This window comes from Crotalus tigris, unplaced genomic scaffold, assembly GCF_016545835.1.
Source record: "Crotalus tigris isolate CLP2741 ecotype Arizona unplaced genomic scaffold, ASM1654583v1 scf7180000018636.906410, whole genome shotgun sequence".
NCBI lineage: Eukaryota > Metazoa > Chordata > Lepidosauria > Squamata > Viperidae > Crotalus > Crotalus tigris.
Window position 1 is genome coordinate 825,072 of NW_024097116.1, and position 24,792 is coordinate 849,863.

Consider the following 24,792-nt stretch of genomic DNA (forward strand, 5'->3'; position numbering starts at 1 on the left):
CTCATAGGTACATCCATATATACACACAAACATACATGCACACAAACACACAAATATAAGTACAAACACATATATTTACATATCTACATACACACACACACACAGAGAGAGAGAGAGAGAGAGAGAGAGAGAGAGAGAGAGAGAGAGAGAGAGAGAGAGAGAGAGATCATTTAAACAGCCTTTTTTGCCAGTTCCTGCCAATAAATTTTGCAATGTTTACCAAAGCTAGGCCCTGAAGTCCTCCTGACACGGAATACTGGAAGTTATTCTTGTAAGACTGGACTAGGCCTTACTTTATCCATCCTGCAATCAATCATCCTGCTTTTCATTTTTCTAAACTTCTTATATTCAGGCATTATATTAAGAGTCCTGCCACAGACAACAGAGAAACATATGCAGTCTTCTAACTTCTCATGCTATTATCAAAATTGTGATGAAGATATATTGTTGGCTAGCCAGAGAGCATTAGAAGAAGAGATTGATTTTCTTCTGAAAGTTGTTAAAGACCTTCCTTCTCATGATGCTTCTTCAGCTCTTTTACATGATACACAAATGGACAATAACTGTGGTTCTGTGCAGATTCTTTGGGCATGCAAAGTGTAAAGAGTAAGAGGTTCCCTGAAACGAGTTTCCAGTTGCTGATCATGGGCAAAGTATAGAAGGGTTTCTGCAGAAAGGGAAAGAATCTGTGATATCCAGTGCATGTCACTATGCAAACTTTTATGCAAACAATTTATTTCATCTATAGTATCCTCCTGACCTATGTGACATAAGTTGTGGTTTATGTCAATTGAGTTTTGGTACTGCATTACCCAATTTTGTGGCTTGATGATGTGTGGATGAAGCTAGAGGAAAAGGAATGCAGAAAAATTTGTATTAAAGGTGATTCTAGCCCTATGAACTAAGCCAGACTGAGAAACCAACGCCATGTTGGTCAGTAGTACATTTATTGTACTAGCTTCAGTTATCAAAACTTGCAGGTCCTGAGGGAGATAAAAAGTGTTTCCACAACAATACAAGATGTTGATATCTTTTTGATTCAATTCAAAACGTACAAGACAGATAATATATGTATTGTTTTCTTCAGAGAAGTTAGATGGTACTGGCAGTAAAGAATACTTCTTATACAAACCTGTAAAAATGATGAGACTTTTGAATTAAAGAAAATTGTATTATACACTGGTAACTGGTGACATCATATTTTCTCTAAAAGACAAAAAAAATGGGAAAAAGGAAAATAAAATGTAATGTCACATTTTCCCTTGTGCATGGGAATTTTCCTGGTTAGTAAGAGGAGAAGGGTATATTTTGCATCCTTCTGATAAGAGGTAATGTTATTTTCTCTGCTTTAAGCCCTTGGGGTTGATATTATTTTGTCCATCTGGATATTCATAGAAGTGCAACCCAATCCTAGGTCTGCAGTATCTGGAAGAGAGAAAAAAATCCCAGTGTACAAACAGTCTCCCTGGTAAGTTTGGCTAATGATTAACTACATTTGGCTAAAGATCATTAAACTTCAAAGCTATTTAAAGAATTTTTTAGATAGCTGCAATCTTGTGGTTCCTATAAATATTTACATAATAAATGCAAAATAGGTATGTCAGATATCAAATGTAATTTAATTAGTTATCAAATTTCTACACTGTCCACTTCCTTTGAGTCATTCTGCATGCTTTACAATAAAAAGACAGTGTTAAGAACTGGAAAAATGAGAAAGCAGTTTGTGTAATAATTTTGCTGCTAACTTCTGCTACTTATCTACCTTGGAATGCAAGTGATAATTTTTCCTTCTGAAGAGTTTGAAGCACTGCCTGAAAAGCTGAACTATTGCTTGGTTTGTTTGTTGCTATACTATTCCAGTAATATTTGCTCCTCCCAGATTTCTTGACAACAAATAAACATAAAAAAAGGAAAAGATGGTAATAGTTGGAAGAAATCAGCTGAGATAGCCAAAATGCTGAACTGAGGTTTGGGGGTTCAGACATTGCCTGAAGAGCTATGAAGGGCTGGCTGATCCTGGTTGCTGCTTTTCTTCTCTGGCCAGGCTACTCTTCTCAAAATGGTAAGTTAACAAGAAGACAAATCAAAGGGTTCCTAAAGGAAACAGTTTCTGCTACATTTATTAAAGGAACAGTTAGTTCTAGTGAAACTAAAGAGTTTCGTTTTCCATCTGTGGCTTTCTGGAAATTTGTAATGGCAGATAGTTTAAGAATATCACAGACTTATAATTACAATTTCCCTCTCAATCACAAGATTTTTCAGCAACTGATTTTGAATAACAAAATTGCTTTGTATCTGTATTGTAAATTCACACCTTTTTGAGGGATTTTGTTTCAGTTAATAAAGACCTTGATACAATAATAACCAAGTGATTACCATGTCTTATAATGCTATATTAAGACCGATGTAAAAGTTTACCTCAGAACAGGATACAGAATAGAGTACTGAATACAGAATAATTGAGTTGGAAGAGACCTTGGAGGTTTTCTAGTCCAATCCTCTGCTCAAGCAGCAGACTCTATACCATTTCAGACAAGTAGCTGTCTAGCCTCTTCTTAAAAGTCTCCGGTGATGACGTCTGAAAGTAAGCCATTCCACTGGTTAATTGTTCTCACAGTTAAGAAGTTTCTCCTTAGTTGCTTCTCTCCTTGATTAGTTTCTATCCTTTGTTTTCTGTCTTGCTTTCTTTGGAAAATAGGTTGATTCCTTCTTCTTAGTGGCAGCCCTTCAAATATTGGAATACTGCTATCATCTCCTTATTTTCTTTAGACTAGCCATACCCAATTCCTGCAACTGTTCTTCATATATTTTAGTCTCCACAGAGTTATCCCTTTCATTGAAGTATTTGTGTTTAAAGTTTTATTTTACTTATAAACAAAAAAGATAGCCAAAAGTTGAAATGAAGAGATGTAAAAATGGAACATAATTACTGAATATATTTCTACATCATATTTCCACTCAGATGTGAATGTTCTAAAAATGAGATATTATAGACAAACAGGACTTTTCCTGGCAATAAATCCTAATGTAGTTTTCAGAATCAGTTTTTTTTTCTGTGCATATGTAGAAAAAAATGCTATCAGTGCTACAGCTTTTTATGCTTTCCTGAAATCCACAAGAGAGTGTTACTAGAATAGGTTATTTTTCTCTATACTTCCCTATAGAGGAAGTAATTTTATGATTCCTCAATGCTTCGGTCTCCCATTACAACACATAATGTCTGCAGCTTCTGTAACCTTTTATGCAAAAGAGATGTTTTAACTTTTTATGCATATGTCAAAGGTTTGAAATTTTAAAGATGTATCTCAGTTATGTTTACATCAGGATAAATACAAAAGTAATGAGTAGATATCTAAATTCATGGTGAGAATATCCTTTAGGAGAAGACATGGAGGATAATATTCACAAGAAACAGGAGCTAAGAATACATTTGCTTACATTCATACTAATAGAGCCTTTGACCCACTCATTTATTTATCACTGTTTTTATGATTGCCTGGAAGTTGCTAGTGCTGAGCTTCTTGTTTGCCCACTTTAATCAATTGGGTTATGTTTAGTAAAGTAGCTTGCATCCTCAGCATTGTTCATGTTAGGCATCAGCAAGGGAAGGTTACATATTGCAGGTAGTCTTGGAGTTATAATCCACTTGGAGTTATAATCCACTTGGACTCTGCTCAAGTCATAACTTGGCCATAACTTATTATGGTCCTAAAATGGATCGGTCACATGACCTATTAGATTTTCACAGCCCTTTGCATGGTGGCCATTAAATAAATACCATGATTCCAGCAATCAGCCTTCCAACGACCACCGTAAAATAAGCAAATCCATGGATGTTAAATAGTTCATTGTTGATGCACTTTTGCTGTAAATTAGAAATCAATGCTGGTTTTCAGCAAAACTGTCAGAAAACAAGGTCATGGAATGCAACAATGGCCATAAATGCAGCTCATCTGCACAGCACCAAAGTGCACTCATGACCATGTAGAAGGGTGACTGAATCTGGGTCATAAGCTCCTCTCCAGGTAAGTTCCTGGGAGTTCAGATGATCACTAAATCCACGACTACCTCTAGTGAGGATTAAGTGCCCAGCAGGTATTAGTTTCCAGTTAAGATAAAAGTGGGAAATAATTGTGTAACTTGGTTTAGAGCAGGAAGCTTGTTATCTCACAGTTCATGACACATTCATGAAATTAAATAGGAAAAGTAAACTTGTCTAAGCAGGTAAGATAATTTTATGTAAATGTAATTTCAGTATGTGAAGAACCAGATGAAATTGATTTTGGGGAAATTGTGAGTACTGAGAAAGCCAAATACCTGGAAAATGACCGAGTGCAATACAGGTGCAACCCTGGTTATGTCTTGGAAGGACCTGAATGGATTCAATGTAAGGGTCAAGAATGGACACCTCGTCTACCAAAATGCTTGGGTAAGTCATCATGCTTTCTTTAACTGGAAGAAAATATAAAATTGCAGCTGCCACTTTTTTTTTGAGAATCAACTTGAATTTGAATCCAATATTCCCTCTACAGTATCAGCTTCTTTCATTTGAAATCTGAAAAAATTAAACTGATTCAAATTAAACTGATATGCAAGCATATCACTGAACATAATTAAAGATGTTCAATTGGAAGCTTATATTTACTTAAGTGGAATGCTGATTAACTGTGGGATCCGGTTACATCTGGATTCAAATTCAATGGTCAGTAAAGTAGAAAAGTGACTTCTGTTGCTATGGAGTCAACAGTTCTGGTCAGGATTCAGATTTCTTTTATCTGATTTGTTGTCTTATTAGTGGCTGTTCCTCCAGTCCCCCAAGTTTAATTTTTCTGCTCATTACAGATATTTGAATGGGATTAATTCAACAAAGGACTTTATAATATTTATTGGATAGCTCAGAAAATGTTTTAAAGCTATTAGCAATAGCAATAACACTTAGCCTTATATACTGCTTCAGAATGCTTTACAGCCCTCTCTAAGCAGTTTACAGAGTCCGCATATTGCCCCCAACAATCTGGGTTCTCATTTTACCAGCCTCAGAAGGATGGAAGACTGAGTCAACCTTGAGCCAGTGAGGATCGAATTCCTGGCAGTGAATACTGCATTCTAACTACTGTGTTACTATGGAATAGAGGGAAACCAATGGAAAAATTATTTCCCTTGAGAAAATCTACCTTATTTTCTGTTTTTAGCACCTTGCCGTATCACAAGACAACAACTATCAACAAAAAACATGTTTGTATTTGGAGGCCAAAGAAAAACTCGATTTATTCAAAGTAATGATAGCCTGCAATTTCAGTGCAGTGAAGGATATGTCCTTGTGGCTCCATCAGTCAGAAAGTGTGTTGATGGTTACATGGAGTTGCCATTATGTATCTCTGGTAAGCATGCTGCAAATATGATGGATTCCTTTGAGATTAGAACTAATTAGAAAAATTAATATAACATAATAAATATAAACATTTGCTTTTGAATCACATTCTTTCAAAAATGACTTAATCCTCACTGAAATCACATTTTGGCTAAGAAGTTTAGTAGCTGTAATTTAAAACACAAAATCTTAAGCCTATCTGTTTGGAGAACAACATTCTGGTATTTTCCCAACGATATGAATTGTCTCTAAGGTTCAATCCAAAATCTTGAGTTTCAGCTAAGAATTATCCTTTCATGTGGTTGAAGATATGCATAATATTGGTAGGCATAGGAATTTATTTCAAAAATGGCTTGTATAAAAATATGTTGATATCATATCATTAGGGGAGACCCATATTTTGCACATTGAAAAATCTCTTTTGCTGGAAATTGGCTGGATGACTTTTATATGCTGGTAGTCCTTGACGTATGACCACAACTGAGCCCAACATTTCTCTGGTTAAGTAAGACAGTTTTAAAGTGAATTTATGTCCTTTCTTGCCATAGTTGCTAAGTGAGTCACTGCAGTTGTTAAGTTAGTATCACATTTATTAAGTGAATTAGACACGCAAGTACAGAAGATACTTGGAAAATTTGAAATTATTAGACCTGAATATTCTGATATTGCAAAAAATCCATCTAACTTGGAAGTGCCTATTTACTCAAACATTACCTTAACAGCTTTTAGGTCCTTGGTTAGGACTTGAACTTTTAAGTTTTTACCAGTCCCAGACTGTGAATCGATTAAATCTTAAATCATCATCATCATCATCATTAAACATACAGATATGCCTATCCAGATCCTTGGTAAGGATTTGATAGGTAGACAAAAATGCCAGATTCAGTATGAACATCTGGCTGACTATGCAATATAATAATAATAATAATAATAATAATAATAATAATAATGATAATAATAATATAGTGAGGCATTACCTTGACATGGTTGTGCAGCTTGTATGCTCTGAGAAAGCTCTGAGGTTCAATCCTACTGGACAGGTCTCATCAGAGGAGACAAAGAGTGTCTTTCCCATAAAAAATATGGTGAGACATAAATTTCAGCAAGGCATGCTGGCTTGGATGTTGCCTAGGTTAACAAGGTCCATGCTAGATGTTGGAGTTCCTGGGTATCTGGTGAAAAATGGGCTACAGGATTCAAGTTTGTTGACTGAGCAATGAGGGCCAGCAGCTGCAGAACTACTGGAAGAAAAGGTGTTTACCCGTCGCAAATACACAGTGATTGAAAACAAAGAAATAAGGATCTGTTATTACAGATCAAGTCCAACAAGAAGAGGATATTTGAAACAAATGCACCAGTTTTGGAAAGAACAACATCCAGAATGAGAAATAACAGAACAGAGGCTAGCAGATAAACATTTATTTATAATACAAAATAAAGTATTCACAGAAGCAGAATTGGAAGAACGGCAAAGGTTCACCCAGGGCAAAGAAATCAAAGCCTTGTCAGAAGTAATAAATCTGACACCAATGTTTGTTATGATGATGATTTAAATATAAACTTCCCAGTGCAATTGAAAGAAGAGTTCCAAGCAAATCTACAACTTTGAAGAGGACAAGTTTTAGACTTTTTCTTCATGAATATTAATGAGATTGAAGAAACCCTAGAGAAAAAGAGAAGTTTATAATTACCTGATAGGTATCTCAGAGAAACAAAAAGATTTTATTCTGTGAGGATAAACTGGAAGGATTGACATAAATTTAATGGGTTAATTGGAATTAGGATGGATTTTTATCAGTCTGTTATATGTAACTGAAAGAAAGTTTTAATGTAGCTGTATGTTTGTAAAGTGGCTTTGAAAATGTATTGTATTTCTTTATGTACGATTGAGTAATCCCTTAAGCTTGTAAAATATTATTGAAAGTGTATTTGAAAGTATCTATGTTAAGAGGAAGTTAAAAAAGAAGTATTAGAATGTACTGATTTTACAAATATTTAAGAAATATTAGAATGTACTGATTTTACAAATATTTAAGAAAAGTTAAGAGTTTTAAAATGGATGTAAAAGAAAAGTTTTTCCCTTTAAGATTAAAGAATCTGAAAGAGTATAGTGATTAAAATTGCTAATGTTAATAATGATCATTTATAAAGATTAATAACTGCTAGTAGAAATTTATATTATTTTCCACAGCAAGAAAAAAAGTAAAAGATAGTTAAATTGATTGCTTTATTTAAAGAAAATAACATTCTATTATTTTTATTTGGGAATCCCTTCTGGATTTGTGCTTGAAGAGAAAAAATGAAAATTTGACTTTAGTTTTGCTGATCAGATAGTTTTGTTATAGAAATTGTGGTATATATTATAATATAAAAGAAAAAAGTTGAGATTGTAACATTATTATAAAAAAGAGCTGGAAGTCAATGCATTTTTTTTCATTTTCCCTTTCATCTCACACTTTCTCTTTTTCCCATTTCCCCTGCCCTAGTTTCCCATTATTTTCAATTTTTTTGTATTTTATATTTGATAAACAAATAAAAAAAATTAATACAGAAAGACTGAGGGTATATGAATTGATATATTTTAGTCATGTGCAGTTTTGGCTTCTTTTTGGAAGAACATTATAACAAATAGAAATATGCATAAATGTTTTAATCTTAAAGTTGTAAACGTATTTTGCTATTTTGAATTATCTTCTAATTCAAGAAATCTAACCATTTTTGAGGAACTGCAGCACTTTATTATATAGATGAACCAGCCAAGTAAATTCAGAAAACTACTACTATTTAAATATCAAAAACTGAATTCAAGAAATGTATAATTATTAATTTTAGAAAAGACTATTTTGCTAAGAAAAAAATGATACTGTATAATTTTTGTTTTAGATTCATAATAAGGACAGATTATGTTTTTGGGTAATTTAAAACATTATTAATATATGTGCAATTTATTTAGGTGATTTATATCAGTTTAGAGGAAGCATCGTTAATCTGTTCATTTTAAAGATGCTTTTATATTAGCTATTACTTAGATCATGGGTGCTGGCCCGTGGGCCGGATGCGTCATGCTGAAACTGCGCCCACCCAATTGCCAGCAATGGAAAAAAAGTTGTGATACATCATGACGTGTCATGTGACGTTGCGAGTTTGACACCCCTGACTTAGATTATCTGTTCAATAAATGTATATTTCTGTTTTTTCTGTGTATATTTCAAAAATACAATAAACACATACAACTTGAATATTCATACAAACAGATTTATTGGCATCTTTTGCAATCAGTCAAGAAATATTGATAATCTCAAAGCTTTAGTTTGGAATTTGGCCAAAGTCTTTACTCATCATGTTTTCATGTTTAATAGAAAGAGGGAAAAACTGCAGTGGTCCACCCAAGATTGAGAATGGAGACATTACTACTTTATCTGAGAAGCAATACAGATCTGGGTCTTTAGTAGAATTCAGATGCCAAAGGTATTATGCCATGGAAGGCCACAACAGATCTTTCTGTGACAATGGGACCTGGACAAAAGTGCCCATTTGCCTCGGTAAGCAGAAAAGATTATCTTCATTTAATTTTCATGAGCATTTTCAATCTGCTTTCTTTCTTTCTCACATAAGAATGGTTTAATTGGTCTTGCCTGCAGCCTCTCTTCTTTATATATGGTTTCAGTTTTACATCTGAAGTGAACTGGCTAGTAGGTGAAAACTAAATTCTATTGTTAGATCTTTGCAACAAGATAATAAGATGCATTTTATCCTGACTTCCTTCTCTAACAGATTTATTTTGTTTTTCATCTTAGATCCCTGTATGATTACCAAGGCTGAACTAGAAAGGCAGAAGATAGAAGTTAAAAATGGAAAGGATGAATCTGAAAATATATATGTGCAACGTGGTCATTCTATTGAGTTAACCTGTAAATCAGGATATGTACTTGCAGCAGATTCTTCCCAATCAGCTTCTATAATCCATTGTGATGGGACAACCCCCGTGATTCCTAATTGCAAAGGTGACTCAAAAAGTTTAGTTTTACAAACTGTGGCTAAGTTAGTCCAAAACAGCACATTCTTCCTTGAGAATTTTTCCAAAAAGATTGCTCATTCATCAAAGCAGGATAATATATCTGCATTTATATCATTGAATGGTACAGTGATTGCTTTTGCCAAAAACAAACCCCAGCTAAGTTACTACATATATATACTGCTCAAAAAAATAAAAGGAACACAAACGTATAGGATCCTATATGTTTGTGTTCCCTTTATTTTTTTGAGCAGTATATTTTTAAAGAATTCATAAACTATTACCATACCAAAATCCATATATCAGTAACAATAGGAATTCCAACTCGGTTACTAACAAGAATATAGGAACTTTTTAGTTAGTACTAGAAAATATTACTTTGTATCTGATCTTGGAACTAATTGATAAGAGGATGCCTAATGAGGGTCATTTCACAATTCTAGCAGTTTAATATTTTGTTTTCTCTGTTAATAGAAAGCAGTAGCCATCATCTGATACTAGTTCAAGCTTTTCTTTTTCCAATATATGATTTATTTTGTCCAGAAATTACATGCAACTCTCCAAGAGTATCAAATGGTTCTTTCAAACCTCAAAGAACTGTATACCATGATGGAGATCTAATTCGAATTCGGTGTGACAGTAGATTTGTTTTTAAACCAGATAATGGAGGGCAAGTGGTTGAATGCACAAAAAATGGATGGTCACCCCCAGCAAAATGTGTCCGTAAGTACAGGTTTCATACATTTCTATGATTAGGGCCAATATATTTAACTCTGCACAAGTGTACTTTTTCACTTTATTTTATATGACTTTTTTTTCTTTCCCTTCCTTCCTTCCTTCCTTCCTTCCTTCCTTCCTTCCTTCCTTCCTTCCTTCCTTCCTTCCTTCCTTCCTTCTTTCCTCTTTTTCTCTCTCTCTTTCTCTCTTTATCTCTCTTTCTTTTTCATATATTTTATTGATTTTTTAAAACATAAATCACTTAATAGTTGGTAAACAGTATGTTTGCTGGGTTTACATTTGTAAAGAAAAATCATTAACAATTGGTTTCTATAATCCCTAATCCACATAGTACATTTAGTTGATTTCCCTTTTTCCCCAAAATGTCTTTTTGCAAACCTTGAATTAATACAGTTCTTATTATTTTGATAAATAACAGTTACATATATGATTTTTTCCCCAATATTCCTAGAAATAATGATCACATCAATATAATATTTCTTTTCTATCTAATCATTCTGGTTGTCTCGTCTTATATCCTGTTACAGTCCTTATTTAGACTTGTTTCTCCCATAAAGTTCAAAGTATTCTTGCTGCTTAAGATTTTCTCAACAGTTAAATACATTTAAAGGTTTAAATCCATTTTCCCATATAAACCATCTCAACACTTTTACATTTCTTAAAGAATAGGTAAAATAGTAAACAAAAGGAAAAGAGAGCAAGAGTAAAGAAACATAAAAAGTAAAATACTATTTAAAATATATATTCCTCCTAAGCTAATATATATTCACTCCCAAAATTTCTTATTCTTTTTAATCATAATTAAAAATATATTTAATCTTTAAATATTCCATTTAATGTGTCTAGTCATCTGATCCTTTAACTCTTATTCAAAACATTTTTTCTTTTTTATATATTATAATTTCCCTAAATTCAAACATATTTAATTATCTAAAACATTTCCTTCATCTAAACCAAGGGTGTCAAACTGCTGGCCCACGGGCCGGATGCATCATGTGGAAGCCACATCCACCCCATTGCCAGCAATGGCAAAACTCTCCCAATACTTTGTGCAATGTCAAATGACGTTGCGAGTTTGACATGTCTGACCTAAGCCATTTCAACAGTATTATCAAGAAATAAAATAAAAAGGGCGAAAAAAGCATACAGTATTATTTAAGGAATTCATCCCTCTTAGAATGACATATGTATTCAGAATCTTTTCTATTTCTTTAACCATATTCAAACAAATGTTTCTTTTTTATATATTCTCTCTGGTAGATTCCATCATTTGTTTTCTTAATTTTCACTTTAATCTTTTTCTTTTGACCAGTATCTTTCCTGATCAATGTGTTTTGCTGAATCAAAAAGTTTTTCCATATATTCATGACTGTTGCTGTAGGTATAAGAAGTAAATTGAATAAAGTGTCTTTATGTGAGGGTTTTGCCTTTCCATGTTTCTTGAAAATCTTTTTCTTTTTCTCCTTCTTTGCTTCTCTTATCACTTTCTTTCTGTCTGATGTTTTCAACATCTCTACATTCCATTTTATCCTATCTGTTTTTTTGTCCTCAAATTTATTTTGTAGTCTTAAGGGATGAGTTGTTTTTTCCATTCCTTGTAAAAAAATTTCCACTATGATTAAATCATGTTTTCTTGCTTTGTTAAGTTCCGTCTTTGAGTCTCTATTTTCAATTTTATGTCCATTTATTTGTTTTGTCTGTTCCTTCTCTGTTGTTGTTTCCTGGAAGTTTTTTTTATTGTAGAATTAACTTAGAAATAGATTGGTTTATATTTTCAAATTTATTTTGGATTTCTTTGTGAGTTGAACTTAGTGTTATTTAAATTAATTGCAATATACTATATATCTCCTCCTGAGAGGTATTTATGTTTTCTTGGTGAGTTCTATCTACATATCTCTGATCCATGATGGCCAAAAGTTCAAGTTTTCTTTCTTATCTGCAAATAGCTTTAGAGTCCCAGTTAAATATATATTTGTAATCCAAAGAGTTCAAAAAAGATTTTTTTTCTAAAGTTTATAATTCTCTTTTTGTCTGCAGCCCAGATTTTTGTCTTTTTTCTGTCACAGCTGTTCTTTGTTATTAAAGTTTTGAAGGTTACAAACACAGATTAGCTTTTCCCAGGTTTTGGCAAGTTCTCTGTGAAATCATAACTGTCATCATCTTCATCCACCACTACGTGTCAGCATCTATTTAGTTTTCAATATGAACAATGGTCTTTAAAATGAGAGTCTTAACTATTCAACAATTTTAAACTTGTCCAAAGTTAAATTTTAGCTTTGAAGTTTATAAATTTATTTCACTACCATATATTTCAATCCTCCATAGAAATTTTAATTCACCACTTCTGTTAGTATAAGGGTGGGGTGGAAGTCCCCCTCCTCCACTTTCAGAGGTATTTTGCTTCTTGGGGATCTTTTCCAGGAAATTAAGTTAGAATAGAAAAGGGAAAATCAGATTCCTCATCCAGTTTCAAACACACTGTTTACTGTTGTGCTGGTTAGTTCTTTTGGATTTTGGTTGCAAGTAGTTTGGGCTGATCGGTGAAATACAGCCTTTCTCCTGTTGGGTTAGAAGGCTTTCCCCAAGATGAACGAAAGGATGCATCCTTTCTTCGCCGCGTCTCCAGGGCAGCTTGGACCCATTAGGGTATCCAGGGAGGACGAAAATTAGCCACAGGGATGCAGCAGTTTGCAAGCCTGCGACCAGTTGCTATCACGCAGGACTGGAAGTCAGTCTCTCTCTCTCTCTCTCTCTCTCTCTCTCTCTCTCTCTCTCTCTCTCTCTCCTTTTAATTACATTTTTTCCAGCTGTGCATCTCTAGTTTAGGACTGACATGATCAAACACTTTATAAGTCATTTTACCCTTTTTTTAAAGTTTTGCCCACCATCACATTTTACAGATGCATTGCTACTGCAATTCATATAAATCCAAACCAGGGTGACCTCTGGCATTCTTAGGGAAAGCTGGTCTATCCAGTGGTTGAATTTATCAAAATATAATTACTTTATCTAAGAAAACTAATGGAATTATTCTGAGTGGTTGTAAAACTTTCCTTTTAAAAAAGAAATAATTTTAACTTATTTTTTTACGAACTATGGAATAAGATTTGGCAGCTAGGTTTTGCTGAATGCTGTTTCTTTTTCATTGGTATCTAGCTAAAAATGCATGTGGACTACCCCCTAGAAGAGCAAATGAACAACCTACAGAACAATGGGATGCAGAGACATTTGTACATGGACATATAATATCATATAAATGCCGCCCTGGGTATGTTAAAACATGGCCTATTAAACTTCATTGTAATAATGGAGTCTGGCAACAATTGATACCTTTTAAGAACTGCACAGGTAAGTAATAAAATAATGTTTTGCAAAATTCAGTGAAGAAGGATACTGAAATGTTTAAGAAATGTTTTTTTCCACATTTCTGATTAGTATTTTTGATTATAAGCTATCAAGTTGATGTTGGCTCTTAGTAATCATGTAGATAGATACCATTAGATCCCATCTGATCCCATCATATTCTTTCATTCCACTTTTCCAAGTATTACGGATTTTATCAGAAAGCTAGGTCTTTGCATAATGTGTTCAAAGTAGGATCCATCCAACCCACTTAGAACGGAGTGGCAAGGAATGTTTTGGGTCCTGTCCCTTAAGGAGGTACACCTGGCTGGATCCAGGAAAAGGGCCTTTTTCCATTGTGACTCTCTCCCTTTGGAATATCATCCCTTCAGAAATTAGACTGGCCCCCACTTTGTTACTCTTTCCCTGAAGACTTGATTTTGTCAGAGAGCCTGGAAAATATAGAGTGGGATGGAGTCCATCAAATGGCTAATTTGATTGTCTGTTGTTGCATGTGTGTATGCTATTGCTTTTTATTATTTTTATTTTCTATACTGTGTTTTTATTGCTTGTAAGTCATCTAGAGTAGCTGTGAGCAAGCAAGCAGCTATATAAATTTTATAAATAAAAACATAAATTTTCTGTTTCCCTTTGCATTCTGTTTTTATTTGATACCAAGTACCATGAATTACATTGTTATAACCAAAAATAGAAGTTGCTTTTCAGACTGAATGCCAGGAGGAATACGTAGCTATTTCCATGAGTAAGAACTTTGAATTTACCATGTAATATCTTAATGAAAGGCATTTCATATGATTACACATCATTCAGATTATCACAATGTACACATCAATGGGGTGAAGCAGGAGTGCAAGATTTCTGAATGTCATAAGACCAGGTTTAGTTCATAATGACAGTGAGATAGGAAAGGTGAAATAGGCAAGGGAAGATGTAAGCGTTGCGCAATCTGAGGGCTTTCCAAATGCTAATTTTCTTGCTGTATTGCATTGTATTACTTTTTTTTTAATTTGCAGGAATATCTTGTGGCCACCCAGGAGATTCTGATTATGCCAGTTTTGAACTTGACCGTGGAGAGGATTTTACTTTTGGTGCCCGTGTTGTTTATACCTGTAATGAAGGGTAATACTTTTATAGTTGTTTTTTCCCCTTTCTAATTATTTGTTTTATATATAGCCCCGTGTATTAAGAAAAACAAAAGCTCTGTCTCCCAAAATAATAATGCAATTATATTGCATTCTAGTGTGGGAATTTGTAACATATCCTTAGAGTTCTTCTCTCTTGCCTGTATGTAGATCTTGATATGTGGCTAGTCCACAAGAAAAAAATAAAGTGAAAAGAGAGATTATTCACAAACACACACACACAAACACACACACACACACACAGAGAGAGAGAGAGAGAGAGGGAGGGAGAGAGAGAAATATCAGTTTGCTGTAGTGGTAAAGATACTGGTTCAGAAACTAAGAGACTTTGAATTTTAGGTTTTCCTTTGGGAAACATGGTAGGCAGGAGTATTAGATATGTTTGCTGCTTTGTGTCATATTTAAAAGACAGGATAAACATACACACATACACATGTATATATGTATACATATACAGACACTTTAAGATTGAGAGTCTGATGTGATGTAATCTATAGCTCTTGTCTGGCCATCAAGAAGGTAGACAGTGATTTAAGAAACATTTCAACTTTAGCAGAAGTCCATCCTATCTACCTTTAGACATTCAGTGGGATTCTAGATCTATTGAAGTAGAGATTATGCACTTGTTCTTGTTAGTGAGTAAAGCTAACACCTAAATAAATACTTGTACTTATATTAGTGCCATCCTCAACCCTGATAAAAAGTCATCTAATTCCACCCATTATTTTATATATAAAATCCTTATTTATTCAGATGCAATTATTCTCAGGAAATATAATACTGGGTGTTTGACCATCATGGATTTTTTTTAGTTGTAGTCCTCCTGAAGTGTATTGGAACACTTCAATCTTAAAATCATAAAGGTGGAAGAGGCTCGGTGAAAAAATACCAGTTAATACATTCATATATGTAGCTGCATAGACTTCACTTAAATAACTACAATGAAGAAGAGTGCAACCACTTCTCTGAGTGAATGGTTTCACTGTCAAACCAATTTGATGAAGTGTTTTGTTTTTTCCTCTTAAGATTCATTTGCAATCTTTTCTATATTGTACCTTAAAAGCATTATTCTGGGTTCTCTTGATTGTTTCTGATGTATGGCATTCTTTTCATAGCCATCTTGGTTTTCTGTAGTGGATTGAGTGGTCAGGCACTTTTCCATAAAGTTGTGCAGATATCAATTTTATTAGAAGATGTATAGATGGTCTGCTTTTTTGTTCCTGTGTTCTGCATTGCTGCAGAATATTTGTGCTCATCTGAATAATGTACATATACAGCTCCTCTTATGGAAAGTTGGGTTATTATTTTCGTAGTGGAGCACTTAGCTAGTGTGGGTAGTTTTCAATAGACTTGTGTTTCTAATTTGCTGCAATTTCTTCTGCTAATGAAGGAAGTGAAGTGTGTTTCTTCCATTGTGAATTTTATTCCTTTGAAGATGCTGATTATTTCATGCGTATTCACTAGCTGTCCCTTGAACATTATGAGGAAAGTATCATCTACATACCAGATCCTTATTTTGGATTGTATGTGTGGGAGCTATAGTTTCTAGACAATGCATTACAGTCTCTGTTATGAATCTAGAGAATGAAGATCCCATGAGTGTACCTCTGATGTGTTGGTATATTTGTCCATCAAATTGAATGGAGGTACCGAGGCAGAGATTGACGAGGTCCACAATTCTGGGTATTTCATTCTTAGTGTATTTAGTGTATTTAGTTAGGGCAAATGTGTTATGAAGTACTGCCATCATGGATTATTTCTATGGCTTTCTGAGTCTATGAAGAAAAGGGTGCTGTAACATCAAATGAAACCATAGTTTCATCTTCTCTTATTATGTCTTTGATTTTCTGATGGCACTGTATTATAGAATATTTGCTTCTCTCTCAGATGCCCAAGCTTTTTGTAAGTTCTTTGGCTATGTTGTATATTGGGATTCCTGATAATGAGACAGTTGAATGAAGAACTACTGTATGTCATGTTTGTGTATTTTGGGGCATCCATAGAAGTTTGGCTGAACGGAACATAGAAAACAGAGTTAAAAAGAACTAGGACTGAAAAACACAATGGAGGCCATGCGTTTTATTGTCAAGAATCCAATGCAGAAAATAATAAAATAAATAATATTCTTGGGGGAGCAACAGTTTGAATTTGAGGGTACCTGATGGATTATAAAGCTTTAAGGAGATTTACACCCTTTGCCACAAGCTAACCATAATAACATCAGACTATCTGGAGTATAACATTTATTTTTGTAACATACTTCATTTTGCAATGTTGCTATACAATGTCATTATGCTCTTGAATTTTTCCTCTTATGTATCTCTTCATTAAATATTTGGAGCACATGAGGGCACTCCTATTACAAGGGATAATTACTTGAAAGTTTCATTTATACTTTTTATTGTACTACATACGTACATGTCTATTCAGGGTAGAGTCTGGGAAACTGGATGAAGCATTTACTGGCTGAATGCCCTTCCTGATGCCTATACAGATTGCGCAGCAGTTATTTTTTTTCTTTGCGCCCTAGGAGAGAAACATCTGCCTCTAACTAGGATTGAACTCTCAACCTTCTGAATGGGAGGCAAGCATGTTTACCAATAGGCCACATGCCACTCAGTTCAGGGATACAATCATGGGATTGTATTCTTGCTGTATTTAATATGTACAATGTTGCTTTTATATTATTTTGGGCTGTGTGAGTTTCTCTCTCTCCTCCCACCTCTCTCTGTAATTCTTTTTTTTTAAATATCATACACTGTTTTGGAAATATAATATTGTATATCCAGAAGTGTTTTTTAATTTGGTGATAGTTTCAAACATTTTGGAAGGGAAAATAAATTTAAAAGTTGAGGAGGATGAGTTTTTCATCTTTTTCTAATTAAATACCAGACTTGTAAACACTTCTAGAGCTCCAAGAATGATAAGTAATAATTAGAATAATGCATCTTCTCAGTATGTTCTAAACTATTATAAAATGTGCTTTGATGTATAATTCTATTGCAATATTAATGTTTTTAATTCACTATTTTTTTAATTATTAGGTATAAGATGCTCAGCCAATTTGATTACCGTGAATGTCGAGCAAATGGATGGACCAATGAGGTTCCTCATTGTGAAAGTAAGTAGGCTCTCAAAGAAATTATTAGGGATCAGAGTAGTACAAATTGACTTCAATCCCCACATACTGCCATGGTTATCAAGCAACATCATTTCTGGCTTTAGTTGTGAGTTTCAAAACAATTCCATTTCTCTTTTTTATTCCCATGGAAATGAACTCTTCAGATAAATTTTATAAATCAAATATTTTAAATAATTTTTACTACTATGTTTTTCTTCTAAATAAATTACATATTGTTTCAATTTTTTCAAATAATGAAATAAATTTCTGTTTTGAGATGGAAGAGTTTGCTTAATTATATATCACATGAGGGATTTAAAATCTCCTGTATATGCCAAAATCAATACCGGTTGTACTTAACTTGGTGCTTCACCCTTAGTTTGTTGTTGTGTCTGTTGCATAGTTTCTTCTGTCACTTCCATTTGTTTTGTGTCCATGTCTTCTTTAAATGTTTCTAGGAAATCTCATGATGTTAAAACTGAGTTACCATAGTCAAACTCTCTTGTAGAAGATGACCAGGCTGTGCCCAAGGAGGGGTAAAACACATCATAAGTCATGAGTCCCTGCACACCCATAAAAGATCTAAGTCCAGCCCACCTTGAATGCATCTCTTATTTCCCACACATTTCTCTTAACAGCCAGTTGGCCAGATTCTTGTAGAGAGTTTAAGCTTGCAATAAATCTTTATACTTATTTGAGCTGCCTGATCCCATCTCTTGATTTCCCAGGCTTGACATCTTGACTTGACATCTTGTCTTGACACCTCTACTATTTAAAATTAAAAATCTTTCCTTCCAATTTGTTTCAAAAAAATGGTATCATTTTATGTTCGAGCTTTTCAATCAAAAATATTTTTTCCTTAAGTAGAATTCTTTTTTTAAATAATATTTTATTGGTTTTCTAATTTTACAATTAAGTATTTAAAAAGCAGCATGGTGACTGGATTAATCAATAGTTCAATAGCATACATAAACCTTTAGTATAAATCTCAAGTTACAACATCAGATATTTCCTCTCTTTTCCTCTTAATATCTACTATCTCATATTAGGTTAATACAGTTAATACAGTTCTTATTATTAACGAAGTAAAAATCTTTATTATATTTATCAGTAATTTTATCTTAATTGTGTTTGCATTCATTCCTTAAATATAATCAATGTCCTGTTATTGCTTTTTTCCCAAGCTTTAATTTCCCATCAATATTCAAATTAACATTTGGTATTTATAATTTCCAAGCTTTAGGTAACCAAAGTTTCCTTTATTTCAACTTCTTCATTTTTCCCTTTTTATAACAAAATCTAATATTCTAAATACACATTTTATCTATTTGAATATAGTCTTGTTCTGTTTTCTAAAAAGTTATCTATTTTCCACCATATTTAAACCATCTAATTAATAATACAGTATCCCCTCTAATAAATCACAACCATTATATGTATTGTCTGGGTTAACCAATAAATCAGTAATATACATACATTTTTTCATTTAGGTCTAATTTTTAAAAGCTCAAATACTCCCTCTCTTTTTCTGGTAATATCTATTATCTTAACTGATTTACAAATATTTTATATTAGATGACCAAAATTTCCCTTATTATTCAATTATAATGTTACTTTATTTTCTAAAAATTATCTATTTTCCACCATATTCAACCCTCTAATTAGTAATATTAAATCCCTTCTAATAAATCAAAACCCTTATTTTCTTCAGCCTTACTCTGGCTTTCTTCCTTTGCCAACTAACCTTCCATGTCAGTGCTTTTGAATTATCAAATAGTTCTCCCTTTATTATTATATGTATATTTGGAATAAGAAAGACCATTTGGTTGCAGTTTTTTTGGAAGAACTAGCCCATTTGTATTTATTAGATTGCCTCCCTATTACTCCAATTTCTCACAATTGTCCTGATAGGTTTATCCTCCCTTCAATCTGTTCTTCTTCCTTTCCCTCAAATTTCTTCTGACTCCCTGTTCTGATTTTTTTTTAAATTTAAATTTTTCACCTCTCCAGTCAACTGCCCCACAGATTCTTCAGATATTTTTAAATCATCTCTTCTTTCATTTTATCCTTCATATTTACAAATATTTCTTCCAATCTCCCTTCAAATGTAATCAAGTCTCTTTTAACAGATTCAGATACATTCTTCCCTAATTCTTCATTTATTTTTTTAATCTCTGGAATTATCATCTTTTTCTTGAGTGCTCTAACAATCCTCTCTTTCCTTTTCCAAATTTTGCTGATTTTCTAGCAGCATATATTTGTTTTATTTGTAGCCCAGAAAGAGAAAAGGAGCCAAGTACAAAAGTAAAAGGGAGGTTTCTCTCTCCCCCCCCCCAACCACCATTTGCCTTTTCTGTATTACCTTAAGCATCTGATCCCTTCTGACACTTTGAAGTTCTAAAATCACATCTTCTGTTTTAGGATTCCTTTAGCTCATTATTTTGAAAAGTCACCAATTGTGTCTTCGCTAAAACTCAAAACAATCTGCATTCTCATTAAGCTATGTATATATTTAATAATTTCAAAAGTGCTGTGTAAAATAGTATTTCAAACCTGGCTATCCTTTTTAATCTATTTCAAACTTATTTAGAACAAATTCCTGTCAAGCTTCTTGTTGTTGATTTTAAATTTTTAAAATTGATATTTTATTTTTTTACTTTAATCCAGAATGAAGGCTCACTCACACTCACCAAGTAATTAATTGTTCTGCCTTTTTCCCTTTAAAATAATTTTAATCCCAAAAAGAAAGTGATGTTTTCCCTTTAAAATAATTTTAATCCCTTAAAAAAGTGAGGTTTTAAGCAAGGAAGCTCAGACTTGTTATCCAATCATCAGTCCTCATCACAATATCATCTCCACTCCTCCAGAGACATCTTAGTCCATCATTGTGATCATTTGGAAGTCACATGTATTCTTAAACTGTAATTTGTTCAGAAATATCAGGTCTGCTTATATTATGTTCCTAAAACATAAATTTCAATCAATCAGAATAGAGCTGGAAGGAACCTTGGAGGTCTTCTAGTCCAACCCTTCTGCTTCTAGTCCAAGCAGAAGACCCTATACAATTTGATTTCTTGCATGAGTTGAGTAAGTGGACTACTCTTCCCTCCTTGTCTGCATAATCTGTCCTTTGAATCATTTGATGATTTTTCAGTTCTGGCCTTGATAAGATTAGTTTGAATATCTTGGTCTTCAGCAGCCAAACTCAAGTTTCTTTTTTTTAAAAAAATGTTCCAGTTGTAACCATTACCTGGTTTTATCTTCATTCACTTTTCCCTCGAATCTTTGTAGAAATTGATCATGTAGTGCTTTCCCTTGACAGGATTTTGATATTTTTTTTATTATATTATTTCAATATTCGGAGGGTTTTTTTGTTTCCAGCATATTCAGTAAGTTCCAGTTTTTAATTTGTATCAATGATTGTTCTTTGTTGTCTTTTATGTAGTCAACAAGTGTATGATTTTATTACTGTTATTGTTGCTGTTGTTTTAGATGATGGTAAGTAAGTACTAAATTATTTAAATGTAATAAATATTTTGGGGTCAGTGAACAATCTCAAACATTATGAAGGGACTGATGAACTTAAGAGTTGGGGACCCCTAGCTTAGGGGAAAGATAGAGGTATCAGCTTTCCTCTGCCAGATGTCCTGTAAGTTTGATACACCCCAACCTTTTTAAATTGAGGCAATTGCTTGACAGCTAGTGCTGCAATCACCAGTCCTTCAGAGGATATTGGTCTTTGGTGTTTTCTCCATATACCTATGGAGAAAGTAAGAAAAATTCCCTTGACAAAGAGATATGCAGGAACTGTTGCCTAGGAAAAAAAGGGCTGAAGCATTCTTAAGTTCAGAAAAGCAAGATAACATTTGGAAAGCACTCAGGACTTCTTTCCTATTTACTGAATGAAGGAGGAGGAATATAGCACAATCAGATGCATAAGATACTGTTATTATAACAAATTTCAGTAAAGGTAGTCCTAAGTTTCCTTAGCCCATCCATTTGGTGAGGCTGATAGAACTGAAACACACGAGACAGGGAAAGATCCCCTAGCATTTTTTCTTTGCAAATTGAAAAAAAACATAATAATAAACATAAACATAATAAATTCTATAGGTTTATAGCATGAGGATCTCTTCTGATTTTGCAATATATTAATCACATAGGCAGTGACTTATTGACCACATATCCTTATTTATATTTCTCTGTAGAAATTCAATGTCCCCCTCCAGAAATGAGGGGTGGTCGCTTTCAACCTAGGCAATCTCAATATATGTATAATGAGGAAATTGAGATAAACTGTCTTGGAAGTCCAATCTTTGTAAATATCCCAAAGAAGTTTTCTAAATGCACTGCTAATGGTTGGAACCCCTCTCCTCTCTGTTAAGGTAAGCAGCTTTTTTTTTTTTTTTTAGTTTCCTTGTTTTGAGTTTGTTTCCAAAGCAGAAATTGCTTTATTGTTTATGAAAGATAAATTGATTTATTGACAATAAATGACTGATGATGAAAAACAATGGTAGCAGTAGACTAGTTTATTATACCTAGCAGCAGTGCTTCTAATTCACCCTGGTTGTTAGCCAAACTTTGAACATTTGTATATAAGTATTTGAGACCTTTAAGTATGTCCAGGGTGAGTTAGTTTTCTTGGGGTTTATGGTTGATTTTATATTCTAATAATCCTAAAGATTGCTCACCCTTCCCCCTCAATTTTAGTCTAAAACCCTTCTGTTGAGTTGAGCCAGTTGCTTTCTGAGTACATTTTCCCCTGTTTTTGTGAGGTGCATAAAAAAAAGATGGCAGGAGATTAGTATACCTAACAGTAATAATGATAACATTTCTATAATTTTTCTTCTTAAAATATCCTGAAGTCATTTATAATAATCATAACATTGTTTCACAAAAAGCAAGGAAAAAAATCTAGCAAAAGCAAATTAAATAATAATAATATTACTATGATGCTACTGTATAGCATCCATGCTGTGACTAAACATAATCCATAAGCCAGAGCACATGGAGTACCTCTCTGAAGACTGTAGGGAGTCAAGAAGATGATGTAATCAGAGTGATTCTTTAAAGAAGCCACATCCTTTCCCAATCAGAGAAAGAAATTCAGTGCTTACAAAAGCGAGTTTACAACTTTTATTGTTTCTTTTCTGAAGTAAAAGCTTAAGACATAACATATTTACACAAGGACACATATTCAGGATCTGAAATACAGGCAGAAGCATACAGACATGTGTCTATCAGCGGGCTGAAAAGACTAGTGAACATACATCCAAAAATAACCAAATGGACCAATCTCTGGAAGGAAGTAGGGGTGCTTCTTGAAGCACCCAGCCATTTTCCAGCTCATCAGTATGCCTACTGAGCTACATTAGAATATTTATTAGCTTTAATCTGTTCTAAATCCTCTATAGTTTTATAGGTTAAAGAAAAAAATCTCAGATCTTTGGTGAATTTCATTCCAGGTTGGAAGAAATGCTGGCACAAAATGGCAAGTGTACTTTGAAGAATGCTGTGGAGTATGCAAAACAACATTAGAGTAAAAACAATAGGTTATTATATTTACATAGGATATTCCTCTATAAGATAAGGGGAAGGGACAGAGAGTTAAACTAATTGCCCCATATTACCTGCTCACACCAGGTGAAATTGTTGCGCTTTTTAGTGGTATGCTGGTCCTTGGCAATATAGGAGTTGCTGGTATTCCAACTCTGCCCTTCTCAGTTATATAAGTGGCTCCATGCCAGTTTTGATGTGTGCTTGATAAAGCAAGGTGTAGTCTGGCTTTACAGGGAACTTTTCCTTTTAAAGTTGGTTAGGCGGCCCAAAGTGAAAAGATAGTTCCTTGAATAATAAGGGAACAAGATTTGAGGCATATTAACACCTATGGTGAAGAAATGGAATAAAACACATTGTTAAGATGGAAATACAGTTGAATTTCTATGTAAAAGAGGCTATCAGCCACACCCATATTCCAGATCATTTAAAATTACTTGCATAAATGGAAAAATGGACTATCCATATTGCATTAATATATGTATACTTTCCCTTTCTTTCCTTATTTTCTTCCCACCTTTTATTATCAGCATGCAAATGAAGCATTCTGATTTTCAAGTATTTTATGGTTTTCATCACTCCTAAATCACTCATCCCACTTTGGATAGAATCACTCTTATAGAAAGCTGGATGGTTATACCCAAGTTTGGTCAGTCTTATTAAAATAACTTTGATATAAGATTATTTCACCTATATGGCTCCTAAAGGGAAGGAAGATGATTTCTTCTTAATCATCTTATTCAAGAAGTATCCTTCAGATAATGAAGAGGGAGAAAGACTAGATGAACTCACACAATTTTTATATATTTTAAGGGTAGCCATGGGTTATAAATATTTAACAAACCCAGAGATTTCTCTGAATAAAATGGAATTCTAAACCAGCCTTGCTTTCTGCAACTGTTTCTAAACCAGGGAAATCCTTAGGCATCCCATGACTTAAATCAGTTTCCTTTCATTCAGAACAACAGAGAGGAAGTGCTTATGTCTGTGGTAAGTGGTATATTTAAAAACAATAAGGATTGGGTCAGAGAGATTCAACAGCTGCCCTCATTTCATGTTTTCCTGAATCTTTTAGGGCTGAAGTGAGTAATTTATTCTAAGGAGGATATTCTCACTGATTTCCATATCCTTAGTGCAGCAAGTTCAGTTTGAATCAGCCTGAATTTTTTACTATAAAATTATTGGGTTGGATCCAATAGTCCATTGCAATCAAAGAAATTTCATTTAGTGATGACTTGTTCAATTTATCCAATAGATTTCTGAGAGGGTCTACTTTGAGCAAAAGTAAATTTGGATTCAGTCCAGTCCCCCTACTCATCTTAAATCTTATGCTTCTGGTTCACTGTGCCTTCCGGAATTTAGATCCTAAAATATAAAAGATTCCTGATTAGTCTCAACATTTCTGAAGTACTTACATTTTTATTGTAGCAAAAGTGATTTTAGAGGAAGAAAAAAAGGAAACAGTTGCTTTGTGACAGAATGGTCT

At 33.6% G+C, this 24,792-nt stretch overlaps 1 protein-coding gene across 1 annotated transcript in view; it reads left to right on the forward strand.

Moving 5' to 3' along the window:
* Positions 1–176: 176 nt before the first annotated feature.
* LOC120313360 (complement factor H-like) overlaps positions 177–24,792 on the forward strand; it is a 75,751-nt gene continuing 51,135 nt past the window's right edge. Inside the window, exons 1-10 of the mRNA XM_039355197.1 lie at positions 177–2,062; positions 4,256–4,429; positions 5,193–5,381; positions 8,731–8,913; positions 9,169–9,375; positions 9,930–10,109; positions 13,281–13,472; positions 14,501–14,606; positions 17,674–17,750; positions 21,959–22,132. Coding sequence (XP_039211131.1) covers positions 1,999–2,062; positions 4,256–4,429; positions 5,193–5,381; positions 8,731–8,913; positions 9,169–9,375; positions 9,930–10,109; positions 13,281–13,472; positions 14,501–14,606; positions 17,674–17,750; positions 21,959–22,132 — 1,546 coding nt within the window. The 5' untranslated portion in view covers positions 177–1,998. The remainder of the gene's footprint in view (positions 2,063–4,255; positions 4,430–5,192; positions 5,382–8,730; positions 8,914–9,168; positions 9,376–9,929; positions 10,110–13,280; positions 13,473–14,500; positions 14,607–17,673; positions 17,751–21,958; positions 22,133–24,792) is intronic.